This window comes from Zea mays, chromosome 5, assembly GCF_902167145.1.
Source record: "Zea mays cultivar B73 chromosome 5, Zm-B73-REFERENCE-NAM-5.0, whole genome shotgun sequence".
NCBI lineage: Eukaryota > Viridiplantae > Streptophyta > Magnoliopsida > Poales > Poaceae > Zea > Zea mays.
This window is the reverse complement of record NC_050100.1, coordinates 40,259,191-40,277,612: the sequence shown is the minus strand read 5'-3', so window position 1 is coordinate 40,277,612 and position 18,422 is coordinate 40,259,191. Positions and strand designations below refer to the sequence as shown.

General features: G+C 51.9%; 1 protein-coding gene across 18 annotated transcripts in view; it reads right to left on the bottom strand.

Moving 5' to 3' along the window:
- LOC541642 (histidine kinase 3) overlaps positions 1–18,159 on the bottom strand; it is a 54,434-nt gene extending 36,275 nt beyond the window's left edge. For 12 of the 18 annotated variants that reach the window (XR_002261851.3, XR_004849293.1, XR_002261849.3 and 9 more), the window contains exons 1-2: positions 17,067–18,159; positions 16,212–16,466 (exon numbers count right to left, since the gene is read on the bottom strand). Coding sequence is in view for 7 of the 18 variants with exons in the window: in XM_020537564.3 (XP_020393153.1) it covers positions 16,212–16,466; positions 17,067–17,306 (495 nt within the window). In the remaining 11 variants the exon portion in view is untranslated. 18 annotated transcript variants of the gene reach the window in all.
- Positions 18,160–18,422: the final 263 nt, after the last annotated feature.

Here is an 18,422-nt window from a genome sequence, read left to right as displayed (position 1 = left end):
GCCGGAGTCCATCACCCAGCTGCCCTGTCCCTGAAGGGCGAGCTGGTGCAAGGCAGCGACGAGGCCGGATTGGTCCCAGTTCGGCGTGGGGGACGGCATCTGGAGCGGTGCGAAGGCGGTATGCGCTTGAGGTTGGGGAGCGACGCCCAGGACTCCAGCGCCAGGAGCACGCCACCCGCCCTGTCCGCCTGGGCCTCCCTGCGGCGCGCCATAGGGGGAGAAGCAGAACCAGGGGCCCGACGGCTGGCGGCCCGACTGCGGCCACTGGTGAGTAGATGCACCAGAATGTTTGCCGTAGTTGCCGCCCTTCTTCTTCTTGCTGCCGCCGCCGTGTCTGCCGCCGCCTTTGCCATAGCCGCCGCCGCCTGCCGGTGTCTGCTGGGGACCAGCAGAGGAGCGGCAGCCGCCCGGGCCAGAGCAGGAGGAGGTGGCGGCGAGGAGAGCTGTGGCGGCCGCCGTCTTGACCTCGTTGGCGAGGCGGAGCTCCTTGAGTTTCAGGAGGTCAAGAGCAGAGGCGAAGTCGGGAAGGACGATGGAGTTGGTGATGTTGTCTGCGGTGTTGCTGAAGCGGGGATTGACGCCGCGGAGAAGATTGAGGACGAGTTGCGAGTCCTCGACGGGATGGCCGACGTCCCGGAGATCGGCGGCCTTCCGCTTCATGATCTCAGTGTACTCGTCGATGGAGGAGTCGCCTTGGGTCATGGAATGGAAGTCGTGGAGGTGGAGAATCGCCCGCGGGGCCTTGTTGGCGCGGAACAGACCTTCGATGGCGACCCAAAGGTTGCGGGCGGTCTGGTTGTCACCGTCGACGGTAGCACTGGGCATAAAACCCGAGCCCGAAGCCCTGTACCCGAAATACCCGAACTCGTACCCGTATAGCCCAAAACCCGTTACCCAAATAGCTCCAGCGGGTAACGAAACTAAATACCCGAATTAAGTACGGGCCTAATCGGGTATTAAATCACGGTACCCGAACTACCCATACTACCCGAAGCACTGTAGTTGCGTGCTTGCGCCAGCCCGCCAGGTGCTCGCGGCCTGCTCAGTGCTCACGGCCCAGTTCTCAGTTTCTCACGGCAAGGCAAGGCAAAGCTCACCTGGCAACCAAATAGCTCCAGTGTGTGGGTGTGCGGTCTGCGGTGTGCCCCTGCGGACTGCGGTTCTTCTCCTCTCTCTCTCATCGTCAGGCAAGGCAAGGCCACAGCCCAAAGCGTCCTCGGCGGCAGCGTCCACACTCCACAGGCAAGGCAAGGCCTCTCTCTCATCATCAGGCACTGCTGCAGCGTCGTCGCCCCTCGGCCAGGCCACAGCCCACAGCGGCAGGCGGCAGTGCCCAGCCGCGGAGCCGCCCAGCCTGACAGCGTTTAGCGCCCAACACTCCAGCATCTCAGTAGACAACAGCACCCTCCTCGGCCAGCGCTCTCGGTCAGCGGACAACACCCTCTCTCGGTCGAATATATCGGGTATTTTGATATTACCCGAACCCGTACCCGAAAGTACGGGTACCCAAAATTACGGGTACCCGACATTTTGGGTACGGGTTCGGGCTTAAATGTTTAAAACCCGAAATATAAAAAACCCGAAAAACCCGACCCGAAATAACGGGTAAACCCGAACGCCCAGCTCTAGTCGACGGCGAGGCTGAGGATGGAGTCATCGACGGAGCCGAAGATCCAGCTGCGAACGCAGCAGTCCGCTTGATCCCAGATCGGGTCTTGCGGGCGTGGGGGAGCAGAGTCGTTGATGTGGTGGCGAAGGAGGAACTTGCCGCACATCGATTTGAAGAAGGATGCCCATCGGGAGTAGTTGGAGGCTTTCATCTCCAGCTTGGTCGGTACATGAGATTGAACCGAAACCGTGGCATACGAGGGCACCATGAGCTGCTGGATGGCGCCAAGGTTGGCGCTGGCGCCTAAGGTCTGCTCAGACATGGAGGAGAGGAGGGGTGCCGGCGGCGTGAGAGGAAGCAGAGAGCAGCGGAAGGAAGGCCGGGATCGAATTGATCCTGGTCCTCTGATACCATGTAGAGAGTTGGTTTAGGGGAAAGCACCGCACACTCAATCAGGTGTGTGACTTCTCATATATATAGCCAAGTGGCTTGGTGTACAAGGATACAATCTCCTAAACTAGGAAGGCTGTCACCTATACAAGGTAAGGCTAAACTAAGAAGGTTGTCATCTAAACAGGGTAAGACAGCCGGCTGTAGATATATGCCTAATAAAAATGCAAAGGAGATAAAACTTGCATTTGGGTCCCTAAGACCATTGTTACTAACCTTGTAGGACCCAACAAGAGTTGGGTACCTAAGACCCAAGCCTAAATTGCCTTGCAGGTTTATGCATCCGGGGGCTCAAGCTGGATTATCGACAGCGGATGCACAAACCACATGACGGGGGAGAAGATGTTTACCTCCTACGTCAAGAACAAAGATTCTCAAGATTCAATCATATTCGGTGACGGGAATCAAGGCAAGGTTAAAGGGTTAGGAAAGATTGCTATTTCATCCGAGCACTCCATTTCTAATGTGTTTTTAGTTGAGTCGCTCGGTTATAACTTGTTATCTGTTAGTCAACTTTGTAATATGGGTTATAATTGCCTATTCACAAATGTGGACGTGTCTGTCTTTAGAAGGAGTGATGGTTCATTAGCTTTTAAGGGTGTACTAGACGGCAAACTTTATTTAGTTGATTTTGCAAAAGAGGAGGCCGGTCTAGATGCATGCTTAATTGCTAAGACTAGCATGGGCTGGCTGTGGCATCGCCGTTTAGCACATGTGGGGATGAAGAACCTTCACAAACTTCTAAAGGGAGAACATGTGTTAGGTCTAACAAATGTGACTTTCGAAAAAGATAGACCTTTGCAGCTTGTCAAGCAGGTAAACAAGTGGGAAATGCTCATCACAGCAAGAACGTGATGACAACATCAAGACCCCTGGAGCTGCTGCATATGGACCTCTTCGGACCCGTCGCTTACCTTAGCATCGGGGGAAGTAAGTATGGTTTAGTAATTGTTGATGATTTTTCCCGCTTCACTTGGGTATTCTTTTTGCAGGATAAATCTGAAACCCAAGGGACCCTCAAGCGCTTTCTAAGGAGAGCTCAAAATGAGTTTGAGCTCAAGGTGAAGAAGATAAGGAGCGACAACGGGTCCGAGTTCAAGAACCTTCAAGTGGAGGAGTATCTTGAGGAGGAAGGAATCAAGCATGAGTTCTCCGCTCCCTACACACCACAGCAAAACGGTGTGGTAGAGAGGAAGAACAGGACGCTCATCGACATGGCGAGGACGATGCTTGGAGAGTTCAAGACGCCCGAGCGGTTTTGGTCGGAAGCCGTGAACACGGCTTGCCACGCCATAAACCGGGTCTATCTTCATCGCCTCCTCAAGAAGACTTCGTATGAGCTTCTAACCGGTAACAAACCCAACGTTTCATACTTTCGTGTATTTGGGAGCAAATGTTATATTCTAGTGAAGAAAGGTAGAAATTCTAAGTTTGCTCCCAAAGCTGTAGAAGGGTTTTTGTTAGGTTATGACTCAAATACAAAGGCGTATAGGGTCTTCAACAAATCATCGGGTTTGGTTGAAGTCTCTAGCGACGTTGTATTTGATGAGACTAATGGCTCCCCAAAAGAGCAAGTTGTTGATCTTGATGATATAGATTAAGAAGATGTTCCGACGGCCGCCATACGCACCATGGCAATTGGAGATGTGCGACCACAGGAACAAACGGAGCAAGATCAACCTTCTTCCTCAACAATGGTGCAACCCCCAACTCAAGATGATGAACAGGTTCATCAAGAAGAGGCGTGTGATCAAGGGGGAGCACAAGATGATCATGTTATGGAGGAAGAGGCACCTCAAGTCCCTCCAACTCAAGTTCGAGCGACGATTCAAAGGAATCATCCCGTCGACCAGATATTGGGTGATATTAGCAAGGGAGTAACTACTCGCTCTAGATTAGTTAATTTTTGTGAGCATTACTCTTTTGTCTCTTCTATTGAGCCTTTCAGGGTAGAAGAGGCCTTGCTAGATCCGGACTGGGTGTTAGCCATGCAGGAAGAGCTCAACAATTTCAAGAGAAATGAAGTTTGGACACTGGTGCCACGTCCCAAGCAAAACGTTGTGGGAACCAAGTGGGTGTTCCGCAACAAACAAGACGAGCACGGAGTGGTGACAAGGAACAAGGCTAGACTTGTGGCAAAAGGTTATGCCCAAGTCGCAGGTTTGGACTTTGAGGAGACTTTTGCTCCTGTGGCTAGGCTAGAGTCAATTCGCATATTGTTAGCCTATGCCGCTCACCATTCTTTCAGGTTGTTCCAAATGGATGTGAAGAACGCTTTCCTCAATGGGCCAATCAAGGAGGAGGTGTACGTAGAGCAACCCCCTGGCTTTGAGGATGAACGGTACCCCGACCACGTGTGTAAGCTCTCTAAGGCGCTCTATGGACTTAAGCAAGCCCCAAGAGCATGGTATGAATGTCTTAGAAACTTTTTAATTGCTAATGCTTTCAAGGTTGGGAAAGCCGATCCAACTTTATTCACTAAGACTTGTGATGGTGACTTATTTGTGTGTCAAATTTATGTCGATGACATAATATTTGGTTCTACTAACCAAAAGTCTTGTGAAGAGTTTAGCAGGGTAATGACGCAGAAATTCGAGATGTCGATGATGGGCGAGTTGAACTACTTCCTTGGGTTCCAAGTGAAGCAACTCAAGGACGGCACCTTCATCTCTCAAACGAAGTACACGCAAGACTTGATCAAGCAGTTTGGGATGAAGGACGCCAAGGCCGCAAAGACTCCAATAGGAACTGACGGACACGTCGACCTCAATAAAGGAGGTAAGTCCGTTGATCAAAAAGCATACCGGTCTATGATAGGTTCCTTGCTTTACTTATGTGCTAGTAGATCGGATATTATGCTAAGTGTATGCATGTGTGCTAGATTTCAATCCGATCCAAGGGAGTGTCACTTAGTGGCCGTGAAGCGAATTCTTAGATATTTAGTCGCTACGTCTTGCTTCGGAATCTGGTATCCAAAGGGGTCTACCTTTGACTTGATTGGATATTCAGACTCCGATTATGCTGGATGTAAGGTCGATAGGAAGAGTACATCAGGGACGTGCCAATTCTTAGGAAGGTCCCTGGTGTCCTGGAGTTCTAAGAAACAAACTTCCGTTGCCCTATCCACCGCTGAGGCCGAGTATGTTGCCGCAGGACAGTGTTGCGCGCAACTACTTTGGATGAGGCAAACCCTCCGGGACTTTGGCTACAATCTGAGCAAAGTCCTACTCCTATGTGATAATGAGAGTACTATCCGCATGGCGAACAATCCTGTTGAACACAGCCGCACAAAGCACATAGACATCCGGCATCACTTTTTGAGAGACCACCAGCAAAAGGAAGATATCGAAGTGTTTTATGTTAGCACCGAAAACCAGCTAGCCGATATCTTTACCAAGCCTCTAGATGAGAAGACCTTTTGCAGGCTACGAAGTGAGCTAAATGTCTTAGATTCGCGGAACCTGGATTGAGTTATAGCATACATGTGTCCTATGCCTTTGATCATGTCCCGTCTATGCATTTTGTTGTTTATTTATGGTGCTCAAGTTGTACAAGCACTCCCCGGACCTCACAAGTCCATTTGCATGTGATGCACATATTTAGGGGGAGATGTGTTACAACTTGACCCTTTGAGACTAACCATATGTTTGAGCTTGCTTGATTTAGTCTCAAAGGTGGATTGAAAGGGAAAAGGTGAACTTGGACCATGCAAGACTTCCACTGCACTCCGATGAGAGGGTAACTCACTACAAATTCATCTCCATATTCCTATTGTCTTTCTGCTCTTAATTGACAATTTTGGTGAGGCAATGGGGTTTAAGGGCCAATATTGATCCCGTTTTGGTGCTTGATGCCAAAGGGGGAGAAAATAAGGCCAAAGCAAGAAATGGATCAGCTACCACTTGAGAATTTTGAAAATAGTAGAATTAGAGTTTTTGTTTTGTCAAAATCCTCTTAATGTCTCTTTTTGTCAAAAGTTGGTCTCTTGTGGGGAGATTGGTTGATTATGGGAAAAAGGGGGAGTTTTTGAATCTTTGATCAATTTCTCTTGGAATACCTTTCTCTATGCCTCGACAAGTGAATTTGACTTAGAGATAGGAAATTGATTTTGATTTGCAAAAACAAACCAAGTGGTGGCAAAGAATGATCCAAATATGCCAAATGTGAATCAAAACAAATTTGTGTTCTCATTTGCATTGATGTTGCACTTCTTTTAGTTGCTTTTTGTTGTGTTGGCATAAATCACCAAAAAGGGGGAGATTGAAAGAGAAATGTGCCCTTGGGCCATTTTTATAAGATTTTGGTGATTAAGTGCCCAACACACATTAAGTGAATGAGTATATGCCAAAGGGTGGACAAAGTGCAAATCAATACCAAGGTATGATTCTAGACTTAGTACATTGGTTTTTGTGTACTAACATATTTGTCTAAGTGCTAGAATCAGAGAAAAGACAATTGGAAAAGACTTGGCTCGAGCAGCCAAGACTCTGCTCAGTCTGGTGCATCGGACTGTCCGGTGGTGCACCGGACAGTGTCCGGTGGTGCACCGGACAGTGTCCGGTGTGCCAGGCTGGCTCTGGTGAAAAGGCCGCTCTCGGGATTTCGTCGGCGGCGTACGGCTAAAATTCACCGGACTGTTCGATGAGCCAACGGTCGGCCGAGCCAACGGTCGGCCGCGCAATCCGCGCGTGACGCGTGGCCAGGCCAACGCACCGGACTGTCCGGTGTGCACCGGACAGTGTCCGGTGCGCCAACGGCTCCAAACCTTCAACGGTCGGCTGCGCCAGAACAGAAAAGTAATCCGCACCGGACAGTGTCCGGTGGTGCACCGGACTGTCCGGTACACCAGTCGACAGAAGGCAAGAATTGCCTTCCTGGAATGCTCTCAACGGCTCCTAGCTGCCTTGGGGCTATAAAAGGGACCCCTAGGCGCATGGAGGAATACACCAAGCACACTTTGAGCATTCTTGATCATTCACACTTCGTCTTTGCACACTCATTTAACATTCTTAGTGATTTGAGCTTCGTTCTAGTGAGAACTTTAAGATATTCATTTGAGCTCAAGTCTTGGCCGTGTGTGTGTGCGTATTGCTGTGGACTTGTGTGTGTTGCTCACCCCATCCTTACTTCCGCGTTCATTTGTGATCATCTTTTGTAAGGGCGAGAGACTCCAAGTTGTGGAGATTCCTCGCAAACGGGATATAGTGAAAGGAAAAGAAATAACGTGGTATTCAAGTGGATCTTTGGGTCACTTGAGAGGGGTTGAGTGCAACCCTCGTCCGTTGGGACGCCACAACGTGGAGTACGCAAGTGTTGAACTTGGCCGAACCACGAGATAAACCACTGTGCCTCTCTGTGTTGATATCCTTGTGGTTATTGTGTTTTGCAAGAACTCCTTTCTAGCCACTTGGCTTTATTGCTCTAACACTTAATCAAGTTTGAGGCATCAAGTTTTAAGTTTTTACAGGATCACCTATTCACCCCCCCCCCCCTCTAGGTGCTCTCAAGTTGCGGTGGCTAACACCGAGAGACACCAACAGACGCGAGAACATGGCAGAGTGAATCGTGTCGCTGGCACAGTCGAAGACTCCCGAGACACATGTCCAGGGCATGGGAAAAGCGTATGCAGTACACTACCTACGACGATTTGGTGATTGAGCCTTAAAATTACACAGACACGGTTTCATGGGTTTGTCCTGGAACACAGTTCTGACGAGAACCGGAGATGGCACGTGGAGCTATCACGGAGGTTACATTGAGGGGAAACAAATCCGTGAAGGGAGTGTGGCCGTCAGATCAACGATTTGGGAGTTGGACCATTATGCCCTTGGCTAAGTGGTTTAGCTTTAAAATAGCTAAGGGTATGTTGAAAATGTAAAATAACCTCTATAAATAAGAGGTTTTCCCCAACCAGCTATATCTCTAGCTTCTATCTTGTGTTTAGTTTTTAGGCTTTACTTTTCTCTAGACTCAACTGCGGGGAGTAAGACAGCCCCGAGCATTGTATTAAGAAGACCTTCTCACACAGGTCGAGAAAACCCCCGAACCTCTACCCCACCCATACACAGTGGCATAGATCCGCGGATGTTTTAGCATACTATTTTTCATCATTGTTTTAGCATAATGGGCTTTTTATTGGATCCACCCATTTTGATCACTGGGAGCGAATTTGGCACTCCTGGGTGCCTTCTAAATGCAAATTCTTTCTTTGGCTAGCTGCCTTGAAAAGATGTTGGACAGCTGACAGACTACAAAAAAGAGGTCGCAATCATCCTGAGAGATGCCCTCTTTGTGACCAAGAGCCTGAAACTATAGAACACCTTCTTGTAGGATGTCTTTGCGAGAAACTTCTGGTTCAGGCTGCTGGGACAGGTCAACCTCCAAAGTTTCACTCCTCGTATTGGAGAAGATAATGTCATGCAGTGGTGGAAAAGCTACAATGACCAGCTGCAACAGATTGCTAAAAAAGGTTTCAACTCGCTAATTATCCTGGTGCTTTGGTCAATTTGGAACCATAGAAATAGATGTGTCTTTGATGGTCTTTCTCCTAACTTGGAAACTGCTATCAGAAGAGCGAAGGAAGAAAGAGAATTGTGGGAACTGGCTGGTGCCAAGAGCTTGGCCCTCCTTACTGCCCCAATTCCGGGAGTTGGCACGTAGTGTTTTTCTATAGTTTGTTTAGATGGATCTTCTCAGGTTTCTTAGTTTTCGACCTCCATAAGGAAGTCCTTGTACCTGGTCTATTTTGGACCTTCATTTCTTTCTTCTTAATATAGTGGGGCGCAGTTCTCCTGCGCTTTTCGAGAAAAAAAAGATCTAGGAAGCATGGCCCTTACCACAGTGGTTCATGCTGAAATAAAATCCATTCTCATGCTTCTTTGAATTCTTGAAACTTTTGGAGCTCAAATTTTGTTGATGTTTTGGAAGCTTTCATGTGAAGGTGTGTACAAATTTCAGCGCAATCGCAGTTTGTCAGGATCGTTTTTTCTTTTTGGAGCTTTGCCTTGGGCTGCTGGCAACAGCTGAGTGGCACTGCCGCTCGTAGAGCCACAGCGTCAGGCTCCGCTTAACAATGTCGTGGAGCAACACTGTCGTGCTCACCTAGGTACTTCACTGCTTTGAGTAGTTTTGGACTTCCAGGTGTCCGTTTTACGATCTTTTTGTTTCTTTGGGTTATTGTATACTGCAAAAACATTTTCAAAGTATCCAATCACTAGTTGGTCATATTTTTTTTTGGTTTGGCTCTTTCTTCATTTTCGTTGGAGCAAAAAGCTCAAGTTTCGATTTTTGGAGAGTTTCACTCGTACAAGTGTTTTTCATCGTTTGAGTGCTTCGTTATGCTCTTCTATCATCACCGAGAATATCCAGATACTTGTTGGCTCGTGAGCATCTTATTTGAGAGTTTTAGTGTTTGGAGGACTGGATGAAGATTTGGGAAGCAAGCCAAGATTTCCCTTGCGAATAATTTTTATTGGCTCTCATTCTCCTTCCTCTGTCGCCCAATTCAATAACTCAATTGGTATCAGAGCGGGTTAAGGATCAATCCACCTTAGCTATTTTTTTATTCGAGAAGGCGACATGGAGCGTGGCGTTGGCAAGCCATAGTTTTCGATGAATCAAACTACTTGTACCGGAAGATCTGCATATTTGCATACTATAGATTGGATCTGGAATGTTCCTATAAATGGTTTACCATTTATCTGGCCATAGATTTGGTTGACGTGTGGATGATAATGATGACTTTTGGCCTGTTTCTGAGCTTTTGGCTATGCACATGGCATGTGTTGCTCTAGGATCAATAATCCTCTAAATCATGCTTTAAGCAGATTTGTTTATCTTGCCGGTCACTTTCAATGCACTATTACTTTCACTATTTTAATCATTACTTACCCGAAAAATATGATAGTCGGCTCAAGGGAGCTGATCTGGCTAGAATTTGACGTTTAATCTGTGTTGTGCATTTGCAGTGCGATTCACCGACCACAGCACACCCTCCCTGGTTAAAGGTGAATCTAGGTGGTATGCCTAGAACCCTCAATCGAATTTGCTTTAGGAGGGACGATCGTAGCAGCAGCGCACCTCTCGGATCCAGAAGCGGGCTCAGACATTTGATATTGGGTATTCAAAAATTCAAAAGATTAAAGAAATTAGTGCTCTCACGCTATTTTGTGTAATACATTATTGACAAATTACTATAGATCACCAAAAATTTGGGTATTCAATGAATACCCATGAAACCCCCTGGGCCCGCCTCTGCTCGGTTCCTCGTGTGTTGGCTGCCTAGACTGTTAGAATACCCGTTTAGGGTTTGGGGTTGTTCCCTATGTAATTACTGTCTCGCCCCTTTGTAATGGGCCTGGCCCAGTACTCAAGTCTATTAATACACCACCCAACCCCTGTTAGGGTTAGGGTTTACTATTCCAATATGGTATCAGAGGAAAATTAGGTTTCTGCTCCCAGCCGCCAACTCCTCCCCTGCTGGCTGCCGCCCCTTCCCCTCCACCTCCGACCACCTCAGGCGCCGCCGCCCCCTGCAGGCTGCGTCCGCCAGCCGCCATCCCACCTTCCTCTCTCCTCTCTCTGCTCTCTTCACCGCGCGAAGCCGCCAAGGACCGCGCCCCTGCCCAGCCGCTCGTCGAGCCGGCCGCCGTGCACCCGCGACCTCGCCGGTGCCCTGCCCCGCGGCCGAGCCGCTCGCCCAAGTCGCGCCCTGCCCCGCGGCCATCCCGCGCCAGGCGCCCGCCTCGCCTCCCCGACGCGGAATCTGCGCTCCTCCCGCCGCCGGCCGCGCTCGGGCAGATCCCAGGCTGCTTCTGCCAGCCTCCCAGCCACCGGCGTCCAGCACTCCGGCTGCCATTCTGCCAAGCACGTCGCGCTCCTTCCTCCAACCGCCAGGGCACGACCCAGCCAAGCCGACCGGCGCCAGGGCGTCCTCAAGCCCCGCGCAGCCGCGCCCAGTGCCCGCGACCACGGCCGAGCCGCAGCCGCCCGACCACCCCGTCGTCCCACGGTCGATTCCCTCGCCGCGTTGCGCCATCACCCGGCCCGGCCCTCACCACTCCTGCTGGCGTCCCCGCTGCTCGGCAGCCTTCTCCTCCCTGCTTCACCCAACCAGGAGCACCCGCCCGGTGGGCCCGCGCCCCTGCTGTTCCGCGTCATGCAGCGCCCCTGCTGCCCCTGTTGTTCCGCGCCCGGCTGTCCCGTCCGCGCCTCCCTGCGCCGGCCTGCACCGGTCGCCATGAGCTTTACCTCGCCCGCCATTCTCTTGACTGTGTGTGTCCTCCTCCACGACGGCCAGCTCATCCGGGGCATGTTCGTGTCCTTCGATCTAGTCTGGAACCCTATTCTTCGGGACTGCGTCGAGGTCCACCCTCAGGTGGGCCGTCACGTGCCTGGACCGCTTGTCTTCCCACGTGCTGCGATCGCCTCCCTAGCGGTTGAGCCCGTGTCATCTCCCTCCCTTCCTATTGCCTCTGTCGGGGCACCTTCTTTGGCCCTCTCCGCTCACACCGTACCTTCGCCACTTCCACCTCCCCGAACCACCACCGATTGGGTGGTTGACTCCGGGGCCTACTTCCACACTACCCCCACCACTACTTCGTTACTCCACTCCCATCCACCCCACCCCTCACATCCTACCTCCATCGTCGTCGGCAACGGTTCCACCCTCCCGGTCACCTCAGTAGGTACATCGGCTCTTCCAGGACCATTCTGCCTTAACGACGTCCTTGTTGCTCCCGGACTAACTTTTTTTTTCTGGAATACGCAGGAGAGCTGCGCATCTTTGTATTAATAGAAGAAAAGAAAAGGGAGGGGGGGAGAACCCCAATACAACACACACACCACTAGAGACTAACTACGGATCACCGACTAAAACATGGAAGAAACACGACCCACACCTGCTGTTTTAAGCCAGCAACTCATCGACTTGGAGGAAGGACAAGGCCTTGGCACCAGTCATGGACCAGAGCACCGCCTCTTCCCTAGCCATCTTAAGGGCCATGACCAAGCTCCCGGACTAACTCATCCCCTCCTCTCGGTTCGTCGCTTCACTAGTGACAACCAGTGCTCTATGGAGTTCGACCCCTGGGGCCTCACCATACGCCACCTTCCCACACATGTTGTGCTCGCTCGCTGTGACAGCTCCGGCCCCCTCTATTCTCTTCACTTGCCCTCCACTCCCCACACCAGAGTAGCCTCATCTTCTGTACTTACTACTACCACCACATCTCATGCTCTTGCTACTACCACCACCTCCTCCGCCATTTGGCACCGTCGCCTCGGGCACCCTGGACCTGACGTCATGTCCCAGCTTTCCGGCCACTCCGACATATCATATACTCGGGGCTCTTCTGAGCGCCTCTGTCATGCTTGTCAGCTCGGCCGTCACTCCCGTCTTCCTTTTTCTACTTCCACGTCCAGGGCTGTTCAGGCCTTTGATCTTGTCCACTGTGATCTCTGGACATCTCCTGTCCTTAGCCTCTCCGGCTACAAATACTACCTGGTCATTCTGGATGACTACTCCCATTTCCTTTGGACTTTCCCCCTTCGGCTGAAGTCCGACACGTTTACCACCCTCACTCACTTTTTCGCCTGGGTATCCACCCAGTTCCGGCGCCCGGTCCGTGCCCTGCAGTGCGACAATGGCCGCGAGTTCGACAACAACGCCTCCCGCTCTTTCTTCCTCACTCACGGCGTCCAGTTGCGTCTCTCGTGTCCCTACACCTCTGCTCAGAACGGCCGAGCCGAGCGCATGATTCGCACCACCACCAACATGATCTGCTGCCTTCTCTTTCAGGCGTCTCTCCCTGCCACCTACTGGGCAGAGGCCCTTCATACCGCCACGCATCTCCTCAACCGTCTTCCCTCGAAGGCGGTGAGCCACCCTACACCTCACTTCGCCCTGTACGGCACAGCCCCTTCCTACGACCACCTGCGCGTGTTCGGCTGTGCCTGCTACCCTAACACTTCAGCTACCGCCCCTAACAAGCTTTCTCCTCCCTCCACTCGCTGCCTCTTCCTCGGCTACTCCCCTGACCACAAGGGGTATCGGTGCCTGGACCTCACCTCCCACCGCATCATCATCTCTCGTCACGTCATCTTCGACGAAGATGTGTTTCCCCTTGCAGGCTCCACCCCACCCACCGATCTAGACTCACTCCTCGAGTCTAATCCGGTTCCCCCCCACCCCCAGCGCCCCGCCTCGCGCCCATTCCCGCGCCACGCGCGGCCCCGTCGATCACGCCTGCGCCACGCGCAGCCCCGACGACCCCGCCTGCGCCACACGCGGCCCCGTCGACCCCGCCTGCGCCACGCGCGGCCTCGACGACCCCGACTCGCTTCGCCGACCCCACGCTCGTCTACCACCGTCGCAGCCACGCCGCCACCTCGGCGCCTGCCGACTCGGGCCCGTCGACGAGCACGACCCGCTTTGCCGACCCCGCCGTCGTCTATCACCGCCGCGAGCCGGCCATCCTCGCCGCTCCCGACGTTCCGGCGGCCCGCTCCGAGTCGTCAGTGTACCACCCGGTCGCCATCCACCGCGACCCCGGGCACGTCCACCCGATGGTGACTCGGCGTGCCGCTGGCGTTCTTCGCCCCGTCGACCGGCTGATCCTGGCAGCGGATACGACCTGCACTCCTCCGGACGCATCCCCTGTGCCCTCCTCCGTTCGCGCTGCCCTCGCCGACCCACATTGGCGTCGTGCTATGGAGGAGTATGCGACCCTCTTGGCCAACCACACCTGGGACCTGGTGCCGCGTCCACCAGGCACCAACGTGGTCACCGGCAAGTGGCTATTTCGCCACAAGCTGACCTCGGACGGCTCCCTCGACCGCTACAAGGCCCGTTGGGTCCTTCGGGGCTTCACCCAGCGCCCCGGAGTGGACTACGACGAGACCTTCAGCCCCGTCGTCAAGTTCGCCATTGTTCGCGCCGTCCTCTCCCTCGCCCTCTCCCGCGACTGGGCGATCCACCAGCTCGACGTCAAGAATGCCTTCCTCCATGGCACTCTGACGGAGACTGTCTACTGCAGCCAGCCCACCGGCTTCGTCGACGCTGACCGTCCGGATCTGGTCTGCCGGCTGAACCGGTCCCTGTACGGCCTCAAGCAGGCGCCACGGGCATGGTACAGTCGCTTCGCCTCCTACCTGGCCTCCATCGGCTTCGTCGAGGCCAAGTCGGACACGTCCCTGTTCATCTACCGGCGCGGCGACGACACCGTCTACCTTCTGCTCTACGTCGACGACATTGTGCTCACGGCATCCACCGCCGACCTCCTTCACCGCACGATCGTCGCCCTTCAGCGGGAATTCGCCATGAAGGACCTGGGGCCCCTTCACCACTTCCTCGGCATCACCGCCGAGCGACGGCCTCAGGGTCTCTTCCTCCACCAGCGCCAGTACGCCATCGACATCCTGGAGCGGGCTGGCATGTCTGACTGCAAGCCTTGCTCCACGCCTGTCGACACCCAGGCGAAGCTCTCTGAGGACGACGGGCCTCCGGTCGCCGACGCGACGTCTTACCAGAGCCTGACCGGCGCGCTCCAGTACCTCACCTTCTCCAGGCCCGACATCGCTTACGTCGTCCAGCAGGTGTGCCTGCATATGCACACTCCGCGGGAGCCCCATCTTACCGCGCTCAAGCGGATTCTGCGCTACCTCCGCAGCTCCCTCGACTACAGCCTCCTACTCCGACCATCCCCGACGTCGGAGCTTGTGGTCTACACCGATGCTGACTGGGTTGGCTGTCCCGACACGCGCCGGTCCACCTCCGGTTACGCCGTGTTCCTGGGCGCCAACCTCGTCTCTTGGGCCGCCAAACGGCAGCCCGTCGTCTCTCGCTCCAGCGCTGAGGTCGAGTACCGCGTCGTGGCCAACGGCGTGGCAGAGGCCTCCTGGCTACGACAACTCCTCCACGAGCTCCACAGTCCCCTTCAGTGCGCCACCCTCGTCTACTGCGACCATGGTTTTTAAAGCGGTAAGGCGCTCCAAGGCGTTGGACCAACGCCTAGGCGCCTAGGCGACGCCTAGGCGACGCCTAGGCGACGCCTAGGCGAGGTAGGCGGGCAAGGCGCCTAGGCGTCAGACCACCGCCCGGACGCCTAGGCGTCGCCTAGGCGACGCCTAGGCGACGCCTTAAAAACAGTGACTGCGACAACGTCAGCGCGGTCTACCTCTCCACCAATCCCGTGCAGCATCAGCGCACGAAGCACGTGGAGATGGACCTGCACTTCGTCCGCGAGCGTGTCGCTGCCGGTGACGTTCGGGTTCTCAGCGTCCCCACCACGCTGCAATTCGCTGACATCTTCACCAAGGGGTTACCGTCGAGTGTATTTTTAGACTTTCGCTCCAGTCTCAACATCTGTACAGGATAGAGTTGTGACTGCGGGGGGTGTTAGAATACCCGTTTAGGGTTTGGGGTTGTTCCCTATGTAATTACTGTCTCGCCCCTCTGTAATGGGCCTGGCCCAGTACTCAAGTCTATTAATACACCACCCAACCCCTGTTAGGGTTAGGGTTTACTATTCCAATATAGACAATCGACCGCAGATTTCCCGTGACGACAGTGCTTCGCTGTATTTGTCGGTCCCACCGAGAATTTTCAGCCACTTGTTTTTTTTCCAAAGTATCGAATCACTAATTGGTTGTGGTATTTTTTTGGTTTGGGCTCTTTCTTAGTTTTCGTTGGAGTATACAACTCAAGTTTTGGGTTTTGAAGAGTTTAACCTATACACATGTTTTTTATCGTTTTAAGTGCTTCAATATGTTCATCGGTCATCATCGAGAACATCCAACCACTTGTTGGCTTGTGAGCATCTTATTTGAGAGTTTTGCTGTTTTTTAACCCCGGCCTAAAATTCGCTCCTACGGAAAATCAATCTTAGGGTCTAAGAAGTGCTACTCAGACCATCAAACCAACGCAACTAAATACCCTTTAAACATATATGAAATATCTACGATGCTCACACATGTATAGAAAAACATGTTTACATGTAACTAATTTAGGTTCCAGATGATCAGCGAATTCATTATAGAAACTATTTGTTTCACTAAATCTAACTCTAACTTTGCTTTATATTGCAAAGTCTAGACAAGCTGCAAATCACCAAGCCTGTACAAGAGAAAATAAAATGAAACATAAAACACTCACATTGCACTGCGTGGTAGAATTAATGTCTTCTTGTATAACATTTTGCAATAACTTATCTTCCAATACTGCAGGTGCATGACTATTTAGGCCATATTTATCTTGTGCTGTGCAAGATTCTTGAAGAATTGCATCCTTCAACCAATTCTGTTTTCCATCATATATCCTATCTCGAATGCAACGAATATCTGGGATAAAAGACGCACCATTGACTTGATTCCCATCATGGACCATTCCAGAATTTACCATACATTCTTTCTACAAAACAAATGCAAAGACATAGTTGAAAGTGACAGTGAGGAATGTATACTAAATTACTAGTGAGGAACTTGTGCATGATGAATGAATAGAAATTTATATTGCCCAAAAAACATTGTTAATTCTAGATTTCTAGTGATCATATGATACTGCAGAAACAACTATTTGATCAGGCATCTATTGGAAACAATACTTTAAACTCTTAGTTGGACTAGGAAGTACAAATATTTCATCGGAAAAGTAACTATGTTTCATTCCATTAACATGTATATTCTTCTGATTTGCACGGATATTTCTATTTTATAAATATGTACTGGAATGATCTATCTGGAATTCAACATGAGGGGGGGCGGGGGGACTATATTTGAATGGGCCCGTTCCATTGAAGCATCTTTTACATCTCCCCTTCCTGTCATGTCTACCACTGTCATGTTTACCACAGATACTACTGAAATACAACAGCGAACAGACTCATCATTCCAAATAGCACTAGATAATTAAGTGACCATACAACAACATGCAACATTGTTCCATTTGATTAGAACAACCGAAATCTAACCAAGAAGATGACATTGACAGAGTAAACAGGGAGGCAAGTACATGTGTCGATGAGAGGAGGAACACCAACGCCTGCAGCTGGCTCCTGCTGAGGTTGAACTGCCCCACCCGTACCACCCCGTGGTGCTCAGCCACCCGGCCACAACCTGATCTTTCAGACCCACCAACTGCCCAGACCATCAAGAGACATAAGAAGAAACCAGCCACAGCGCCGACACCGGCGTGCGCTGCTTTCCCTCGCCGGCAGCCGCCGCCGCATTCCCCTGCTCCGTTCGGAACCATCGGGTGAGCAGACCTCGCTTCAACCACTAAAGCTACCAAAGAGGCTCAAGAAACAGCGCGTGGCGACACAGCGCAAGTGGTGCTGCAGCGAGTTGCAGGAGCCACATGAAGCACAAGAAAGAACCGAGGAGGCAAGTAAGTTGAGGATTTGAGATAGGCCAGCAGCGCGTCACCGAGCCAGCAATCGCATGCGGAGTCCGGAGAGAGGGGAGTGGGTGTTCTTGCTTGGCTTGTTGCTCGGTTCGAGGGGCCCGCACGGTCGCACGCTGTGAGCCAATCCAAGAACGGAGGAGGTTGGCTACTGCCGCGGCGCGAATGATTGCCCCCTCTGTCCAAGAACAGTGGCACGCCGGTGGGTCGGGGACCGGTGAACGGTGATCCAAGAGCCCACTCTGTCCAACTTTAAGCCACCGGAGCAAGTTGCAGCGCCGGTTGCTTTGCTGCTCCTGGTTTCTTGCACGGGTTTGGGGGTGTGGTGGGTGGTGGGAGGGGAAAGGCTGCAGCAGGAGCTGAAAAACAAAAGGCAGGAGCTGCTTGCTGGTAGAGAGAATAGCAGTGGTGAGCCACAACTGGATACAGGAGAGAAACGAGAAGAGAGAAGAGCAATGGTGTTGTTTATTACTCAGAAAAGCTGCTGTGCTATTGCTGTGGCAAGTACTAGAGGCTGTAGCTCTAGGCCTCTAGCTATCTTGGTGAGTCAGGGAGAGATGGTGACAACTCAAACCACGCCAATCCAGGCCAGCAACAACGAGCTGCAAAGAGGCGGTGTGGTGTGGGGTAGGGTGGTGAGGTGGAATGGAAATTTTGTGGGGAAAGGGTCGAAGGTCCACATCATTCTCACAACATCCTCTTTGCTCCCAACATTGGTTATTCATTGCGCTCCCAACATGGCTTGCAGTTTTTCTTTTCCTTCTCTTTCTTTCGTTGCTTGCAAGACAGGTCTAAGCAATGAAGTCATGTGTAAACCGTGCGAGTAATATATCAGGACAACCGCTTAGTTTACAACTAATGATGTTTGTTTGGGGTTTCAGTTGTAGACGCCGACATCTGCGTTCACATTCTGTATTGGAAAAAAAAGCACCTATTCTCTCTAAACAAAACATTTTACGTTCTTAT